The 19135-nt window shown below is 48.6% G+C and overlaps 2 protein-coding genes across 2 annotated transcripts in view; one reads left to right on the top strand and one right to left on the bottom strand.

The window, feature by feature from the left end:
* LOC140419508 (uncharacterized) overlaps window positions 1-19135 on the bottom strand; it is a 46132-nt gene that overhangs the window by 17286 nt on the left and 9711 nt on the right. The window lies entirely within an intron of this gene.
* On the top strand, window positions 4499-13355 carry LOC140419512 (uncharacterized). Its single transcript, XM_072503408.1, has 2 exons — window positions 4499-4693; window positions 11533-13355. Exon 2 carries the CDS (start codon window positions 11964-11966, stop codon window positions 12984-12986), a length of 1023 nt encoding a protein of 340 aa, XP_072359509.1. The 5' UTR covers window positions 4499-4693; window positions 11533-11963; the 3' UTR covers window positions 12987-13355.

Here is a 19135-nt window from a genome sequence, read left to right as displayed (position 1 = left end):
GGGCTACATCCTAGAGTTCTAAAGGAGATAGCTGAAGAAATAGTGGAGGCGTTAGTTCTGATCTTTCAAAAGTCACTGGAGTCAGGGAAAGTCCCAGAGGATTGGAAAATCGCTGTTGTAACCCCCCTGTTCAAGAAGGGAACAAGGAAAAAGATGGAAAATTATAGGCCAATTAGCCTAACCTCGGTTGTTGGCAAGATTCTAGAATCCATTGTTAAGGATGAGATTTCTAAATTCTTGGAAGTGCAGGGTCGGATTAGGACAAGTCAGCATGGATTTAGTAAGGGAAGGTCGTGCCTGACATACCTGTTAGAGTTCTTTGAAGAGATAACAAATAGGTTAGACCAAGGAGAGCCAATGGATGTTATCTATCTTGACTTCCAAAATGCCTTTGATAAGGTGCCGCACGGGAGACTGCTGAGTAAAATAAGGGCCCATGGTATTCGAGGCAAGGTACTAACATGGATTGACGATTGGCTGTCAGGCAGAAGGCAGAGAGTTCGAATAAAAGGTTCTTTTTCGGAATGGCAACTGGTGACGAGTGCTGTCCCGCAGGGTTCAGTGTTGGGGCTACAGCTGTTCTCTGTATATATTAACGATCTAGATGATGGGACTGGGGGCATTCTGGCTAAGTTTGCCAATGATACAAAGATAGGGGGAGGGGTAGGTAGTATGGAGGGGGTGGGGAGGCTGCAGAAAGATTTGGACAGTTTCGGAGAGTGGTCCAAGAAATGGCTGATGAAATTCAACGTGGGCAAGTGCGAGGTCTTGCACTTTGGAAAAAAGAATAGAGGCATGGACTATTTTCTAAACGGTGACAAAATTCATAATGCTGAAGTGCAAAGGGACTTGGGAGTCCAAGTCCAGGATTCTCTAAAGGTAAACTTGCAGGTTGTGTCTGTAATTAAGAAAGCAAATGCAATGTTGTCATTCATCTCAAGAGGCTTGGAATATAAAAGCAGGGATGTACTTCTGAAGCTTTATAAAGCATTAGTTAGGCCCCATTTAGAATACTGTGAGCAATTTTGGGCCCCACACCTCAGGAAGGACATACTGGCACTGGAGCGGGTCCAGCGGAGATTCACACGGATGATCCCAGGAATGGTAGGCCTCACATACGATGAACGTCTGAGGATCCTGGGATTATATTCATTGGAGTTTAGGAGGTTGAGGGGAGATCTAATAGAAACTTACAAGATAATGAATGGCTTAGATAGGGTGGATGTAGGGAAGTTGTTTCCATTAGCAGGGGAGACTAGGACCCGGGGGCACAGCCTTAGAATAAAAGGGAGTCACTTTAGAACAGAGATGAGGAGAAATTTCTTCAGCCAGAGAGTGGTGGGTCTGTGGAATTCATTGCCACAGAGGGCGGTGGAGGCCGGGACGTTGAGTGTCTTTAAGACAGAAGTTGATAAATTCTTGATTTCTAGAGGAATTAAGGGCTCTGGAGAGAGAGTGGGTAAATGGAGTTGAAATCAGCCATGATTGAATGGTGGAGTGGACTCGATGGGCCGAATGGCCTTACTTCCGCTCCGATGTCTTATGGTCTTGTCATGTCTGTACTGACTTTGTACAAGAGCCATGGTTTCCTGGTTAAATTCCATTTGCGACTGTTCTGCCCCCATATGACCAGCCCATCTGTATCATCCTGTGATTTAAGGCTTTTGTCCTCGCTAGTTCCCACACCAACAATTTTCCATCTGCAGACTTATTGATCATACCTCCAATCTTCACGTATTTCAAATCCTAGATTTTATATATAATTACTATTGGTGGCCGAGGATGCACCAGGATCTTCCTGTGAGACATTCGGGAGCTTTAATAACGCTGGAGAAACAATGCTGAGAAAGCTGATGTTCTGGTCAAGGCTAATAACTGGGTGCTGCATTGCCTGTCTCTGAATTTACTCCACTCCTGTTCATTCTCCACTTATGCAATAAGCATTGATCATAATGACTGGGAAGAGGTTGCTGCTAATTGGTCACTATCGTGACAACATGTGCATCAAACATTATCATTAGGGTGGCACGGTAGCACAGTGATTAGCACTGTTGCTTCACAGCACCAGGGTCCCGGGTTCGATTCCCGCTTGGGTCACTGCCTATGCAGTCTGTACGTTCTCCCCAAAAGACGTGCTTGTTAGGAGAATTGAGCTTTCACCTGAACAGGTGCCGGAGTGTGGCGCCTTGGAGATTTTCACAGTAACTTCATTGCAGTGTTAATGTAAGCCTACTGATGTCAATAAAGATTATTATTTTTTGTTTTATTGATGTTCTTGTAAAATATTGACCTGTTATATTTTCTTTGATAATTTACTTTCATAATGGAGGTGGCACCGTGAAGAATGTGTCAGTCAGTAAGGATTGTCGGTGAGGATTGATCAGCATTTTCTAATTGGAGATGTTAATCAGAGGAAGCGTTCAGGCACTGAATTGCAGAGTTTTTTACAAAAACAACTTAGGACTGAAGTAAAAATTCATAATTTTATTGTTCATCAGTTTCTTTGGGAGGTCTTAAATCGAAGGATAAGATCACAGATGATGCTTTTAAAAAGGGACCCTGCCATCACAAAAACCAACATATATCTTGAAGATTAAACTCCAGCCAGTTAACATTAGGAGGAAAGTAAATAATAATAATCTTTATTGTCACATAGGGACTTAAATTAACACTGCAATGAAGTTACTGTGAAATGCCCCTCATCACCACATTTTGGTGCCTGTTCGGGTACACTGAGGGAGAATTCAGAATGTCCAAATTGCCTAACAGCACGTCTTTCGGGACTTGTGGAAGGAAACCGGAGCACCCGGAGGGAACCCACACAGACACAGGGAGAACATGCAGACTCCGCACAGACAGCGACCCAAGCCGGGAATCGAACTGGGACCCTGGTGCTGTGAAGCATGAAGGAGCATTGAGGGAGCATTAAGGTTCAGACAGGAGAAGATCACCAGGAACGATGGAGAAATAACAGAAATATTAAATAATTACTTTGCATCATTGTTTCCCAGGGAGAGAGAACAGGTCAACAGGACATTGAATGATAAGGTGATTATTGATTGCACTAATCAAACTCAAAGGGGATAAAGCCCCTGATCTGAATGGATTACATCCATGTATTTTAAAAGATTCGCAGGGAGGGACATTACTGCTCAAATTTAATAATTCATTAAAAAGGTTCAGTTCTAAAAGACTGGCAGCTCAGTAATGTAATTCCTATAATTAAAATGGTGGCCAGAACATGCCCAGGAAATTATGAAACAATTAGCTGCACATTGGTAAATAATCGAATCCTGAGTAAAGGAGGGAACTTTTAAAATCTGGAAAAGTTAAACATAACAATGAATAGTCAATATGGATTTCAAATGGGAAAATCTTGTCTGACCAAAGTTATGTGTCTTGCTGCTTGTGCGTGTGCTGCTTATCATTAGGTGTAAGCAACCTTCCTCCCCAATGTGGTTCCTGAGAATTCCATTGATTTGAATGGTACGATTTGAGTCAGAGAGTTTTTCCAGGAGTGAAAGAGGCGCTTTGACCCATCGGGTCTCCACCAGCCATCAAGCACCTATTTACTCTAATCCCATTTTCCAGCACTTAGTCCGTAGCCTTCCATGCAATGGCATTTCAAATGCTCATCTAAATACTTCTTAAATGTTGTGAAGTTTACATTCTCTACCACACTTTCAGACAGTGAGTTCCAGATTCCCACCACCCTCTGGGTGAAGAAGTTTTTCTTCGCATCTCCTATAAACCTCCTGCCATTACCTGAAATCTATGCACCTGCTTATTGACCCCTCCGGTCAGGGGAAAGTTCCCTTCTATGCCCACTGGTTATTGACCCTTCCACTCAGAGGAAAGATTCCTTCCTATTCATCCCATCTATTCACCACTAATTCACTCAATAATTTTATATACCTCAATCAGGTCCCCCTCAGCCTTCTCTGCTCCAAGGAAAACAATCCCAGCCGATCCAGTCTCTCTTGCTTGCTGAAATACTCCAGCCCAGGCCATCCTGGTGAATCTACTCTGCATCCTCTCAATTGCAATCACTTCCTTCCAGAACTGCACACACTACTCCAGCTGTGGTTTAACCAGCATTTTTTACAGCCCCATCATAACCTCCCTGCTCTTATAGTCTATGCCTCAGTTAATAAAGGCAAGGATTCCATATTGCTTTTTAATCCCCCTATCTACCTGTCCTCCTGTCTTCAAGGACCGATGGATATGCCCACCAAGGTCCCTCTGATCCTCTAGGGTCCGACCATTAATTGTTTATTCTCTTGCCTTGTTTGCAGATTCTTTACCCAGCGCGAAACTGCAGGCTGACGGTGTGCTGTGTAAAACCTGACATTCCACAGGCCCCACTTTCCTGGAACAACATGAAGAATCTGTTTAAAGCCACAAATACAAAGCTCCAGTTTTCTCCTGGAGTTGAGACAAATCAACTTTCAAAATGATGCAGAGTTTCAGCCAATGAGGGAGATCCGGGCTGAGCCCCGCCCCTCATTCACTCCGATTGGTTGGGGGACCAGCTGCTCCCGCTCTGTTCTCCAGTCCCGCCCCCTACTCCAAATGGCCCGGAGCTGCCGTCAATCACTCCCAGGGCATGGTGGGCTGGAGCATGCGCAGTGCCTGGAGTAGCTCCGGTTGAGACGGTTGTGCGGAAATTCTCAGTCCGATCTGCTACCGCCGGGTAAGTCATGAGGGAGGGATTGAGGCGGCGGATGTGCCGGCGGCTTCATAAAAACTCCGTTCAGGCTCCAAGCCCCGAATACGAAGCTCGGATACAGCAGCTGAACCGGCGAAAGCTGCTCGGGCTTTTCCCCAACACAGGCCTGGGTGGACGAAGTGTGGGGCAGGGCGCATGCGCACGGAGCGAGCGCCCCTGCGTTGCCCCGCCTCCCATTCATTCTGGTTGGTTGGAGGACCAGCCGCTCTCTTTCGGTCCCTCAGCCACGCCTCCTCTCCCGATTGGTCCGAACCTGCCGTCAATCAGTCCCCGGGCATTGTGAGCTGGAGCAAACCCTTCACCATCATTGTCAGCTCCCTGGTTTGCAGCTGCGGAGCTTCTCCCTCCCGGGAACAGGCCCAGGTTAACGGGCACCATCCTGCTTCAGACACTGGAGGATGGTTCACATCAGAGGATGGGGGAGGGGCGATAAGAAATAAGAGCTTCCACTTTTTACTCAAATCAATGAGGACTCATCTCTGGCAAGGAAGGAAACCCTGGCAGGTGGGCGGGGAGGATTCACAAACACCCGCTGGAGGCCCCAAGCCCCCAATAGGACCCATTGATTTTATTGTCAGTCTGCAGACAGGAGCTGGAGAACTGAAACCAGGCAGAGGAGAGGGAGGGAGAAACAGAGTGGAGGAAAGAAATGGTGCCGATGGTGAGATGGGTTTGGATTTCAGCCCAGGGAGGAGGGAGACTGTGTGGGATGGGGATTTCCAGCTTTGGGGGAACAAGAGAGGAAAAAATGTTCCAGAGAAACTAGAATTGCCTGTTGTACACTATTGTAAACTCCTTTTACAGGGGGTTAGAATTGGAGAAGTTACGCATCATAAACTTGTAGCGCACAAAGACTCCGTGAGACGAATAGAGTGAAGTCGATGAGGCTTTATTAAGCGTGTCTGTTCCCCCGCAGCTCAATAGTAGAATGGCCTGCGGGGGAGGACTCCGGCTTCTTATACTCCGCTTTCAGGACGGAGCTAGAGGTCAACGGCCAACCAGGACCCGGGATCTGTCAGCCAATGACATTAGGGCTTCCAGTCCCACATGACCCCTAATACATACTATCACAAAACTCAATCCTTGTCAAAAATGAACCCGGCGGGGTGATGCTTCGTATGGTGGTAAGGGTTTACAGGGCTGGTCCTGGGAGGAAAAAACAGTCACATGGCAATACAGTATTGTACAATTTTGTCCTGTTTCAACTATTTACAGAAGGTATCGGGAGAAAAGCAAAATGTTCTTGTGAAAAGTCCATACATTGATTTAGATCGACGCCACGAGTCGGTCGGGCGGTCTGGTCGTCCGTGTCGATCGCCGCGGCCCCGGTGGTGGTGGTGGTGCTTGTACCGGTGTTGTCGTCTCCGGGATCCTTACGGTTTCCGCTTGGGCTTTATTCTTGGTCGGGCCTGAGGGGAGGGGAACCGATCCTCCTGGGAAGTGGGAGGTCGCGGGGTGCGGCGGTGGCAGGAAGGGGGGGGGTTGGGTGAATGGTGTCGGGGGGGTGTGTGTTGCCGGCGGGCGCCAGATCCCGCAGGGAGACCGTGTCCTGTCGGCCGTCGGGGTACTCCACGTAAGCGTACTGCGGGTTCGCGTGGAGGAGGTGAACCCTTTCGACCAACGGGTCCGCCTTATGTGCCCGCACATGCTTTTGGAGCAAGATGGCTCCTGGGGCCGCCAGCCAGGTCGGCAGCGACGTTCCAGAGGAGGACCTCCTAGGGAAGACAAGGAGACGCTCATGAGGCGTTTGATTAGTGCTCGCACATAATAGCGACCGGATGGAGTGGAGAGCGTCCGGGAGGACCTCCTGCCACCGTGAAACTGGGAGGTCCCTGGACCGTAGGGCCAGTAGGACGGTCTTCCAGACCGTGTCGTTCTCCCTCTCTACTTGCCCGTTCCCCCGGGGTTGTAGCTGGTCGTCCTGCTCGAGGCTATGCCCTTGCTGAGCAGGAACTGGCGCAGCTCGTCACTCATGAAAGAGGACCCCCTGTCGCTGTGGATATATGCGGGGCAACCGAACAGTGTGAAGATGGTGTTCAGGGCTTTAATGACTGTGGCCGCGGTCATGTCAGAGCAGGGAATGGCGAATGGGAAGCGGGAGTATTCGTCCACCACATTAAGAAAGTATGTGTTGCGGTCGGTGGAGGGGAGGGGCCCTTTGAAATCGAGACTAAGGCGTTCAAAGGGGCGGGAAGCCTTAATCAGGTGCGCACCATCCGGACTGAAAAATTGCGGTTTGCATTCCGCGCAGATGTGGCAGTCCCTTGTGACTGTACGGACATCCTCTAAAGAGTATGGGAGGTTGCGGGACTTGATAAAGTGGAAAAACCGAGTGACCCCCGGGTGGCAGAGGTCCTCGTGGAGGGTTTGGAGGCGGTTAATTTGTGCGTTGGCACATGTGCCGCAGGATAGGGCATTGGACGCCTCGTTCAGCTTTCCGGGACGATACAAAATCTCGTAGTTGAAGGTGGAGAGCTCGATCCTCCACCTTAAGATCTTGTCGTTTTTGATTTTGCCCCGCAGTGCATTATCGAACATGAAGGCTACCGACCGTTGGTCAGTGAGGAGAGTGAATCTCCTGCCGGCCAGGTAATGCCTCCAATGTCGCACAGCTTCCACTATGGCTTGGGCTTCCTTTTCCACTGAGGAGTGGCGGATTTCTGAGGCGTGGAGGGTCCGGGAGAAAAAGGCCACGGGTCTGCCCGCTTGGTTAAGGGTGGCTGCTAGAGCTACGTCTGAGGCGTCGCTCTCGACCTGGAAGGGGAGGGACTCGTCGATGGCGCACATCGTGGCCTTTGCGATATCCGCTTTGATGCGGCTGAAGGCCTGGCAAGCCTCTGTCGACAGAGGGAAGGTAGTGGTCTGTATTAGGGGGCGGGCCTTGTCTGCGTACTGGGGGACCCACTGGGCGTAGTATGAAAAAAACCCCAGGGCTTTGGAGCAGTGCGCGAGGGGAAATTCCATGAGGGCGCGCATACGTTCGGGGTCGGGGCCTATTATCCCATTGCGCACTACGTAGCCCAGAATGGCTAGCCGATTGGTGCTAAAAACGCACTTGTCCTCGTTGTACGTGAGGTTCAAGGCTTTGGCAGTCTGGAGGAATTTTTGGAGGTTGGCGTCGTGGTCCTGCTGGTCGTGGCCGCAGATGGTTACATTGTCGAGATACGGGAACGTGGCCCGCAACCCATGTTGATCAACCATTCGGTCCATCTCCCGTTGGAAGACCGAGACCCCGTTTGTGACGCCAAATGGGACCCTTAGGAAATGGTATAATTGCCCGTCTGCCTCGAAGGCTGTGTACTTGCGGTCACTTGGGCGGATGGGGAGCTGATGGTAGGCGGACTTGAGGTCCACGGTGGAGAAGACTTTATATTGGGCAATCCGATTGACCATGTCGGATATGCGGGGGCGAGGGTACGCGTCTAGTTGCGTGTACCTGTTGATGGTCTGGCTATAGTCTATGACCATCCTTTGTTTCTCCCCTGTCTTCACTACTACCACCTGCGCTCTCCAGGGACTATTGCTGGCCTGGATTATGCCCTCCTTTGGTAGCCGCTGGACTTCGGACCGAATGAAGGTCCGGTCCTGGGCGCTGTACCGTCTGCTCCTAGTGGCGACGGGTTTGCAATCCGGGGTGAGGTTCGCAAACAAGGACGGGGGTTGCACCTTGAGGGTTGCGAGGCCGCAGATAGTGAGTGGGGGTATTGGGCCGCCGAATTTGAACGTAAGGCTCTGTAGATTGCATTGGAAATCTAATCCCAGTAAGGTGGGGGCGCAGAGTTGGGGAAGGACGTTTAGTTTGTAGTTTTTGAACTCCCTCCCCTGCACCGTTAGGGTAACTATGCAGAATCCTTGGATCTGTACGGAGTGGGATCCTGCAGCTAGGGAAATCTTTTGTGCGCTGGTATAGGTGGTCAAGGAACAGCGTCTTACCGTGTCGGGGTGGATAAAGCTCTCCGTGCTCCCGGAGTCGACTAGGCATGGTGTCTCGTGGCCGTTTATTAGCACCGTTGTCGTCGTCGTCTGGAGTGTCCGGGGCCGAGCTTGATCGAGCGTAATTGAAGCGAGACGTGGTTGTAGTAGTGGAGTGGGGTCCGTTGTTGCCGTCCAAGATGGCGTCGGGGATGATCAAAATGGCCGCCCCCATGCATCGCAGATGGCGGCGGGGGTGGACAAAATGGCCGCCCCATACATCGCAGATGGTGGCGGGGGTGGACAAAATGGCCACCCCCACGCGTCGTAGAGGTTTGGGGTGGTCCAAGATGGCGGCGCCCTTCCTCCCCTCGTGGTGGCCGGGACCCAAAATGGCGGCGTCTGCAGGTCGCACATGGGGCGCTGGGGGGGTTGGGGAGCGTTAGGACCGCACGGGGCTCCCTCATCTCCGGGGACAGCGGTGGTCGGGACCCAAGTTGGTAGCGCCGGCGGGTCAGACGTGGGGCGCGGGGGGGGGGTGTTAGGGGGGCGTTAGAGACGGCCAGAACTCCCTCTTCTCCGTGGGGAGTGGTGGTCGGGACCCAAAGTGGTAGCGCCGGCGGGTCATACATGGGGTGCGCGGGGGGGGGGGTTGGGGATCGTAAGCGGCGTGCAGGGCTCCCTGTTCTCCCGGGACCGCGGTGGTCGGGACCCAGAGCGGCTGCGCCTGCGGGTGGGGAGCGTAAACGGCTTGCAGGGCTCCCTGTTCTCCCGGGACAGCGGCGACCTCACGGGACCGGCACACAACCGCGAAATGGCCCTTTTTCCCGCAGCTCTTGCAGATCGCTGCGCGGGCCGGGCAGCGCTGCCGGGGGTGTTTCGCCTGGCCGCAGAAATAGCAGCGGGCGCCCCCGGTGCGACTTGGCGTTTGGACCGCGCAAGCCTGTGGGGTGTCCGGGGAGGGTGGGGGGTGGGTTTGTCGCGACGGGTACGTACGGAGCCCAATGGGCTGCTGCGCGGTCGGGGCCGTAGGCGCGGGTATTACGCGCGGCCACGTCTAGGGAGGCTGCTAGGGCCCGGGCCTCTGAGAGTCCTAGCGACTCTCTTTCTAGAAGTCTTTGGCGGATTTGGGAGGAATTCATACCTGCCACAAAAGCATTGCGCATTAACATGTCCGTGTGTTCATTTGCGTTCACCGAAGGGCAGCTGCAGGTTCGTCCCAAAATCAGCAGGGCGGCGTAGAATTCGTCCATCGATTCTCCGGGACCTTGCCGTCTCGTCGCGAGCTGGTAGCGAGCGTAGATTTGGTTAACTGGGCGGACATAGAGACTTTTCAGTGCTGCAAACGCCGTCTGGAAATCCTCCGAGTCTTCGATGAGGGAGAAGATCTCCGTGCTCACCCTCGAGTGCAGGACCTGTAGTTTTTGGTCTTCTGTGACCCGGCCGGTGGCCGTTCTGAGGTAGGCCTCGAAACAAGTCTGCCAGTGCTTGAAGGCTGCTGCCACGTTCACTGCGTGGGGGCTGATCCTCAGGCATTCCGGAATGATCCTGAGCTCCATAGTCCTTTTTTTTTTTAGGCACGCTTAATAAATTGTAGCGCACAAAGACTCCGTGAGACGAATAGAGTGAAGTCGATGAGGCTTTATTAAGCATGTCTGTTCCCCCGCAGCTCGATAGTAGAATGGCCTGCGGGTGAGGACTCCGGCTTCTTATACTCCGCCTTCAGGGCGGAGCTAGAGCTCAACGGCCAACCAGGACCCGGGATCCGTCAGCCAATGACATTAGGGCTTCCAGTCCCACATGACCCCTAATGCATACTACCACAAAACTCAATCCAACAGAAAGGTTGATTTCTATCCTGCATTGACAGTGATGACTTTTGTAACATGAGATTACAGCTCTCAGGAAAGATTAAATGGAGAGGGGCCTTTTTTCTATTGAAAACAACCAATTAAGCGGTGGCCTGATAGAAATCTTTAAAATTATCAGTTCTTTAAAATTATCAGTACTTTTGAGAGGGGTCGATGTGAGAGAGTCCAAAATCAGTGACCATTAATAAACAACAAGTCATAATTACAAGATAGTTACGAATAAATCCAAGGGGGCAATTTGGACAAATTTTTTATCACATGTTCAGAATGTGCAACTCATTACCATGGGAAGGAGTTGAGGAAACTGCTGAGATGTTTTCAAAAGGAAACGGGACAAGCACATGAGAGAAAATGGAATCGAAAATCAGCTGAAAGGCTGAGATTTGATAGGTGTGACAGTCGGAGATGTATAAGACCATAAGACATAGGAGTGGCAGTAAGGGCATTCGGCCCATCGAGTCCACTCCATCATTCAATCATGGCTGATTTCAACTCCATTTACCCGCTCTCTCTCCATAGCCCTTAATTCCTCGAGAAATCAAGAATTTATCAACTTCTGTCTTAAAGACACTAACGTCCCGGCCTCCACCGCCCTCTGTGGCAATGAATTCCACAGACCCACCACTCTCTGGCTGAAGAAATTTCTCCTCATCTCTGTTCTAAAGTGACTCCCTTTTATTCTAAGGCTGTGCCCCCGGGTCCTAGTCTCCCCTGCTAATGGAAACAACTTCTCTACATCCACCCTATCTAAGCCATTCATTATCTTGTAAGTGTCTATTAGATCTCCCCTCAATCTCTTAAACTCCAATGAATATAATCCCAGGATCCTCAGACGTTCATCGTATGTTAGGCCTACCATTCCTGGGATCATCCGTGTGAATCTCCGCTGAACCCGCTCCAGTGCCAGTATGTCCTTCCTGAGGTGTGGGGCCCGAGTAAGGACAGCAGCAGAATCTGTGACAGAATGGCCTGTTTGTGTCTTATATATTCACAGTAATTCAATGTAATCTCCTTTTACAGAATATTTGCAGATGTAAACATCATGTCGAGATCTGACAGTCACTTGATTCATCAGGACCGGCCTTTCAACGTGGAAGGAGAAATGTTTGTCTGTTTTGTCTTTCGGGAAAAAATTCAAAAATCACTGTGATTGGAAAAGCACCGAGACACAGACATCAAAGTAATTTTCCACAGTTAGCTGGAACTGAGCTTTAACCAATCACACAGCATGAAATTAAATTGCAGCATTTACATCAGGGAGACACCGTACTCAGGCTTCAACTGATGATCCAAGTTGGAGAGACATAAGGACATTCGCACCAAAGGAATCAAGAAGCAGCAATTGGACATTCAGCCCCGTGAGCCTGTTCCACCATTTAATAACTTCACGGCTGATCTGACAGTGACCTCAAATCTGCATCCCACCTACACCTGGTAACCTGTCAATAACCATGGAGAAACCGTGGAAATGTGGGGACTGTGGGATGGGATGCTATTCTCCGTCTGAAATGCAAACTCATCGACGTATTCACACTGGGGAAAGGCCGTTCATCTGCTCTGTGTGTGGGAAGGGATTCACTCTGTCATCCCACCTCCTGACACACCAACTTGTTCATACTGATGAGAGACCGTTTAAATGTGCTGACTGTGAGAAGAGCTTTAAAAGCAGAAATTATTTACTGACACACCAACGCACTCACACTGGGGAGAGGCCGTTCACCTGCTCCGTGTGTGGGAAGGGATTCATTTGTGCATCTCACCTCCAGACACACCAACTTGTTCATACTGATCAGAGACCTTTTAAATGTGCTGACTGTGAGAAGAGCTTTAGAAGCAGAAATAATTTACTGACACATCAACGCACTCACACTGGGGAGATGCCATTCACCTGTCTGGAATGTGGGAAGGGATTTAATGATTTGTCAAACCTCCGGACTCACCATCAGGTTCACTCTGACCAGAGACCGTTTAAATGTGCTGACTGTGAGAAGAGCTATAAAAGCAGAAATAATTTACTGATACATCAACGCACTCACACTGGGGAGAGGCCATTCACCTGCTCCGTGTGTGGGAAGAGATTCACATGTTCATCCGACCTTGTGATAAACCAATTTGTTCACACTGATCAGAGACCTTTTAAATGTGCTGACTGTGAGAAGAGTTTTAAAAGTAAAAAGCATTTAATGTCACATCAACGGACTCACACTGGGGAGAGGCCGTTCACCTGCTCCATGTGTGGGAAGAGATTCACATGTTCATCCGACCTTCTGAAACACCAGCGAGTTCACACTGGGGAGAGACCGTACACTTGCCCCATGTGTGAGAAGAAATTCACTCGGTCATCCGACCTGACTTCACACCAACTTGTTCACACTGATCAGAAACCTTTTAAATGTTCTGAATGTGAAAAGAGATTTAAAAGAAAAACAAGTCTGCGGAAACACCAGCGAGTTCACACTGAAACAGAATCATAGAATTTACAGTGCAGAAGGAGGGCATTTGGCCCATCGAGTGCACCGGCCCTTGCAAAGAGCACCTTACTTAAGCCAAGTTACCTCCAACCTAACCCATAACCCCACCTAACCTTTTTGGATACTAAGGTCAATTTATCATGGCCAATTCATCTAACCTGCACATCTTTGAACTGTGGGGGGAAACCGGAGCACCTGGAGGAAACCCACGAAGACACTGGGACAACGCGCAGACACCGCACAGACAGTGACCCAAGCCGGGAATCAAACCCGGGACCCTGGAGCTGTGAAGCAAATGTGCTAACTGTTAAATCCCAAATTTCTTTACCCGTCAGTCTGGCCTCAATAAAAGTCGAGATGGATTTGCAGGTACAGCATTAGTTATTTTATTTAGCTTGCAAGCTTGATTCATTTCACAGAGGCATAAGACACACACATCTAGTCTCCTACACCCCGGAAAGCGAATGAACAAAGAGACAAAGGGATCTCTGCAAATCAATTCAAATGGTATCAAGTTTCACATACACGATTCCCATAGGTCATCCTATACCACTCCTGACCTAGTCAGACATTCTGATTGGCTCACTTCCAATCCCTTCCTCTGGCCCCTATTACCCAGCATCCTTTTCTCCCCCTATGGTGGACACACCTCCTCCTTGCTTTGCCATGCGGTCTGAAATCCTTTGTCTGTGAACTCACCAGAATGAGACTGGCCTATCTCTACATTACAGTAACTAATATCCCTAAAGTAACTATTTTATATCACATTCGTCATAACCACTGTGCTACTGTGTCACCCAAACGTGGGAGCGGTACTTGGGAGAGGCTGTTCAACCGCTCCGTGTGTGGGAGGAGATTCACTCAGTCAAACAACCTGAACAGACATCAGCAAGTTCACAGGCAACAGCAGGGTTTAGATTCAGCTGTTGTTGCTACTGTTAGTCACATCCAGGACTGAATGATGCCTGGATGTCTGTTTCCAGTGGGACTCCACAGTTTCCAGTATATATCAATGATTTAGACTTAAATGTATGCACCAGGATTACACAAAAGGTGCAGATATGTTTTAGACAATGAGGGAGAAAGCCATGGACTGGGTCAGGTGGACAGAAAAATGGTGAATGGAAATTTAGATACGGAGAGGTTCGAAACACACGACAGTTAATTCCCGATAAAAATAAGGTCACTGATTGGTGGGGAAGCTACAAATAATCCTTTTTAAAAAAAATAATAAATTCAGAGTACCCAGTTATTCTTATTTTTTTCCCAATGAAGGGGCAATTTAGCGTGGCCAATCCACCTAACCTGCACATCTTTAGGTGGTGGGGGTGAAACCCATGCAGACACGTGGAGAATGTGCAAACTCCACACGGACAGTGACCAAGGGCCAGGATTCAAACCCGGCTCCTCAGCGCTGTAGTCCCACTGCTCCACGTGCTGTCCTAGCTACAAATAATTCAAATAACTTTATTGAACAGTTCTCAAATGGAAAGGCACTTGCCCACATTAAAACTAAGGATCTGCAATTGACCTTTGATCAAGCAAGTCATATTTAGGGCAAGATTATAAACAGACGGCATTCATTTAAAGTGATTATAAAAAGAAGCAATGCTGAGCAAAGCTAGGAGAGTGGGCAAAGAAGTGGCAGATGGAATACAATGTGGAAAAGTGTGAGGTTATGGATTTTCGAAGCAGGCATAAACTATTTTCTAAATGGGGAAATGCTGAGGAAATCACAAGCACAAAGGGAATTGGAAGTCCTTGTTCAAGATTCTCTTCAGGTTAACGTGCAGGTTCAGTCGGCAGTTAGGAAGGCAAATGCAATGTATTCATGTCAAGAGGGCGAGAATACAAGTCCAGGGATGTAATTCTGAGGCTGTATAAGGATCTGATCAGACCCCATTTGGAATATTATGAGCAGTTTTGGGCCCCGTATCTAAGAAGGACGTGTTGGCCTTGGAAAAGGTCCAGAGGAGGTTTACAAGAATGATCCCTGGAATGAAGAATTTGTATGAGGAACGGTTGAGGACTCTGGGTCTGTACTTGTTGGAGTTTAGAAGGATATGGGGGAATCTTATTAAAACTTATGGGATACTGCAAGGCCTGGGTAGAGTGGACATGGAGAAGATGTTTCCACTAGTTGGAAAAAGTAGAAGCAGTGGACACAATCTCACACTAAAGGGCGATCCTTTAAAACAGAGTAAGAAGTCTGACAACACCAGGTTAAAGTCCAGCAGGTTTGTTTCGACTCACTAGCTTTAAGGGCACAGTTCCTTCCTCAGATGATGATGAGGAATTAAAACAGATGAGGAGGAATTTCTTCAGCCAGAGGGTGGTGAATCTGTGGAACTCTTTGCCACAGAATGCCGTGGAGGCCAAATCACTGAGAGTCTTTAAGATGGAGATAGATAGGTTCTTGATTAATAAGCGGATCAGCGGTTATGGGGAGAAGGCAGGAGAATGGAGATGAGAAAAATATCAGCCATGATTGAATGGCGGAGCCGATCCGAGTGGCCTAATTCTGTTCCGATGTCATATGATGAGAAGAAAAACATTCTGTGCTGCGTGTGGGATCATGAATGCACTGCTCGAAAATGTGGTGGAGGCAGATTCAATTGATGCCTTGAAAAGAGAATTGGACAACTATCTGTTACTATCAGATCAGCCATGACCTTATTAAATGGTGGAGCAGACTGGGCTGAATAGCCAACTCCAGCTCCTTGCTCATCTATTCGTATCTTTTGAGGAGAAAAATATCTGCAGAGTTCAGGGCCAATGACAGCGGATTGTGACTGTTGCAGAAAGTTGGCACAGGTACAATTTGTTGAGTGCCTTTGTTTTGTGCTGTCACCTTTCTATGCCTCTGTGTTATGAGGGAAATGCAGAGCACCAATGCAAGAGAGGCAGATTACTCCCTCGATATGGATTGGACTTGTTTATTGTCACGTGTACCGAGGTACAGTGAAAAGTATTATTCTGCGAGCAGCTCAAACAGATCATTTTGTAAATGAAAAGAAAGTAAACTAAAAAGAAAATACATAATATGGCAACACAAGGTGCACAATGTAAATATATAGACAAAGGCATTGAGTGAAGCATACAGGAGTGTAGTATTAATCAGGTCAGTCCAGAAAAGGGTCATTTAGGAGTCTGGTAAAAGCGGGGAAGAAGCTGTTTTCAATCTGTTTGTGCGTGTTCTCAGACTTTTGTATCTCCTGCCCGATCGAAGAAGTTGGAAGAGTGAATAAGCCGGGTGAGAGGGGTCTTTAATTATGCTGCCCGCTTTCCCCAGGCAGCGGGAGGTGTGGATAGAGCCAGTGGATGGGAGGCAGGTTTGTGTGATGGACTGGGCTGTGTTCACTACTCTCTGACGTTTCTTGCGATCTTGGGCCGAGCAGTTGCCATACCAGGCTGTGATGCAGCCAGATAGGATGCTTTCTATGGTGCATCTGTAAAAGTTGGTAAGAGTCAGTGTGGACATGCCAAATTTCCTTAGTTTCCTGAAGAAGTATAGGCGCTGTTGTGCTTTCTTGGTGGTAGCGTCGATGTGCGTGGACCAGGACAGATTTTTGGTGATGGAAACCCTGTGCCCCAGTGCAGGAGAGGCTGGTTGTTGGGCAGTGTGAGCTGAACATACATGGCTGGATAAAGATTAAGGCAGATGTCAAGACCCTTGGAGTGAAAACAAGTCTGGAGGGAGTGGGTCAAAAAACCTGGGGATTTGCATTTTGTATGAATCGTGAGTGACCCAGTCACAATTATGAACAGTAAACTAAATCTATCACTGGTTTGATGAGATGAGTCGATGGGCCGAGTGGCCTCCTTCTGCAATGTAAATTCTAAATTCTTTGATTTAACGTGTCCCAGGTGTTGTAAATACTGTACATACTGTAGATCAGTCTGCTTGCTGCCCATGTCTAAGTGATATCAGAATAATGTGCTTCTGTATTAAATAAAGTATCCAAAACTCTCATTGTGCTTCATGCCCAGCATCTTGCCTAACTGTGGATCTTCTGTTTTGCTAACTGGGAAATAGAATCTTCCTGTTTACTAATTGCTCTATGGCGGCTGTGTTACCCAGAATCCCCCACGCTGCAGAAAGTTCCCGATCAGTGAGTGTACGAGGCCAGTGCGCAGGTGCAGTGTGGGTGTGTGCTCTGAGCATGCTCAGTGTCAGTCATGGTGAGAGAGTGAGGAGGAGCTGGGTTGAACACAACAGTGAGCTGTATCCCTGTGAGAAGGGCATCTCCCAGTCTCTGTTTGACTCTCCTACAGCTTCCTATCATGGTTGAGTTGGACAAGGAACCCTCATCATTTGAGCTGGAAAAGGCCATTGATTGCTGACCAAACAGCAAGGTGCCCAGCAAGGATGGAATTCCAGCTGAACTGCCCACACACGGAAAGTCCCATCGACTGTCACACCTTCCTGCCCTCCCCTTTTGGGCTGTGAGACTGGTCCACGGAACATGTGTGATGCAATAAAAACTGCAGTGACAGAGGAGACAGCATCAACTACAGGGACATCTCACTCCTTCGAGTCAGGGGAAGACCTTCACTTGGGTGATGTTTAAAAGATTCATCTACTTGCAGACTGAGTTTATCCAGAAGCACAGTGCGGTTTCTGTGCTGACAGATCTACAGTGAACATGATCTTCTCCACACACCAGCTACAAGGGAAGAAAACAATTGGGATTTGACCTAAAGCATTTGTGCTGAGAAAGTGAAATGTTCTAATTACTGAGTGAAAGTAAACCTTTCAGTGCGAATCACAATTTACTGGTACAAATGGAAAAGGCACTAAAATGTTTCAATCTCTGAATATAAACTTCAGCCTTGAAGTTATGTTTCGGAGCTCACAAGCTGTGGAAAGCTTTGTGACTGTTTCCTCTTCCCTTTTGTAAACAAGCAGAGAAGTTAACCCTTTCCCCTGACAGCACGGCAATGATTTGAAATAACGACTTTGCCTTTTAAAGATTTGGCTTCATCCCATTTGTTGGGGTCATATTTCCGGCTGCGGGAATCATCGCGGGCGGGATGAAAATTTGCTGGAACATTTTTTAAATAATAATCTTTAGTCACAAGTAGGCTTACATTAACACAGCAATGAAGTTACTGTGAAAATCCCCTAGTCGCCACATTCCAGCGCCTGTCCGGGTACACAGAGGGAGAATTCAGAATGTCCAAATTACCGAACAGCACGTTTTTCGGGACTTGTGGGAGGAAACCGGAGCACCCGGAGGAAACCCATACAGACACGGTGAGAACATGCAGACTCCGCACAGACAATGACGCAAGCCGGGAATCGAACTTGGACCCTGGTACTGTGAAGCAACAGTGCTAACCACTGTGCTACCGGGCCGCCCCTTTAAAGGTCCTTTACCTTGGGCGGGACTTTCCGGTCTGGGCTTGGGGAGTTTGGTAAGGTGGAGGAGTGCGACCGGAAAATCCCACCTGTTATCTTTCAAAATAAAATTCTTGGGAATGGGAAATGAGGGAGTTATCTCCGAGCTGATTGGAAATACCTGGACCTGTGTCTCTGTATGTCCTACTTGGAATAAAAGAGAAAAGTCACACCATCAAACGGGAATTGGAATAACTCAGCCTGGGTATAGTTCAATAGAACAGATCAATCTATCAGGGGGAGATGATGGGCTGGGGTAAAGTCACTGGGCTAGTCGGCCAGGACAATGCTCTGGGGACATGGGTTCAAACCCCATCATAGTCACTGGAGGAATTTAAATTCAGTTAATGGAAGCTGGTCTGAGTTACCATCTGGTTCAGTAATGATTCTGGTGTCCTTACCTGGTCTGGCCGAACCCTCAGTGAGGTGCTGGACTCTGAAATGGTCTTCAGGCAATTAGGAATGGCCACATCTCATGAAAAAAATACTTTAAAAAATAATCTGACATCCAGGTACATTCCAGTACATGAAAATAGTCAATCTCTGGTGATGTTTGTACCTTTCCCTCTGCACTTTTTAAACTACAATCTTCTACACTTCCTGGGTCGGTATCCCTCTATTCCCATCCTATTCATGTATTTGTCAAGATGCCCCTTAAATGTTACTATCGTCCATGCTTCCACCACCTCCTCCGACAGTGAGTTCAAGGCACCCACTACCCTCTGTGTAAAAAACTTGCCTCGAACATCAA

This window comes from Scyliorhinus torazame, chromosome 5, assembly GCF_047496885.1.
Source record: "Scyliorhinus torazame isolate Kashiwa2021f chromosome 5, sScyTor2.1, whole genome shotgun sequence".
NCBI classification, from domain to species: Eukaryota; Metazoa; Chordata; class Chondrichthyes; order Carcharhiniformes; family Scyliorhinidae; genus Scyliorhinus; species Scyliorhinus torazame.
The sequence above is the reverse complement of the archived record's forward strand: the minus strand, read 5'-3'. Positions and strand labels throughout refer to the sequence as shown.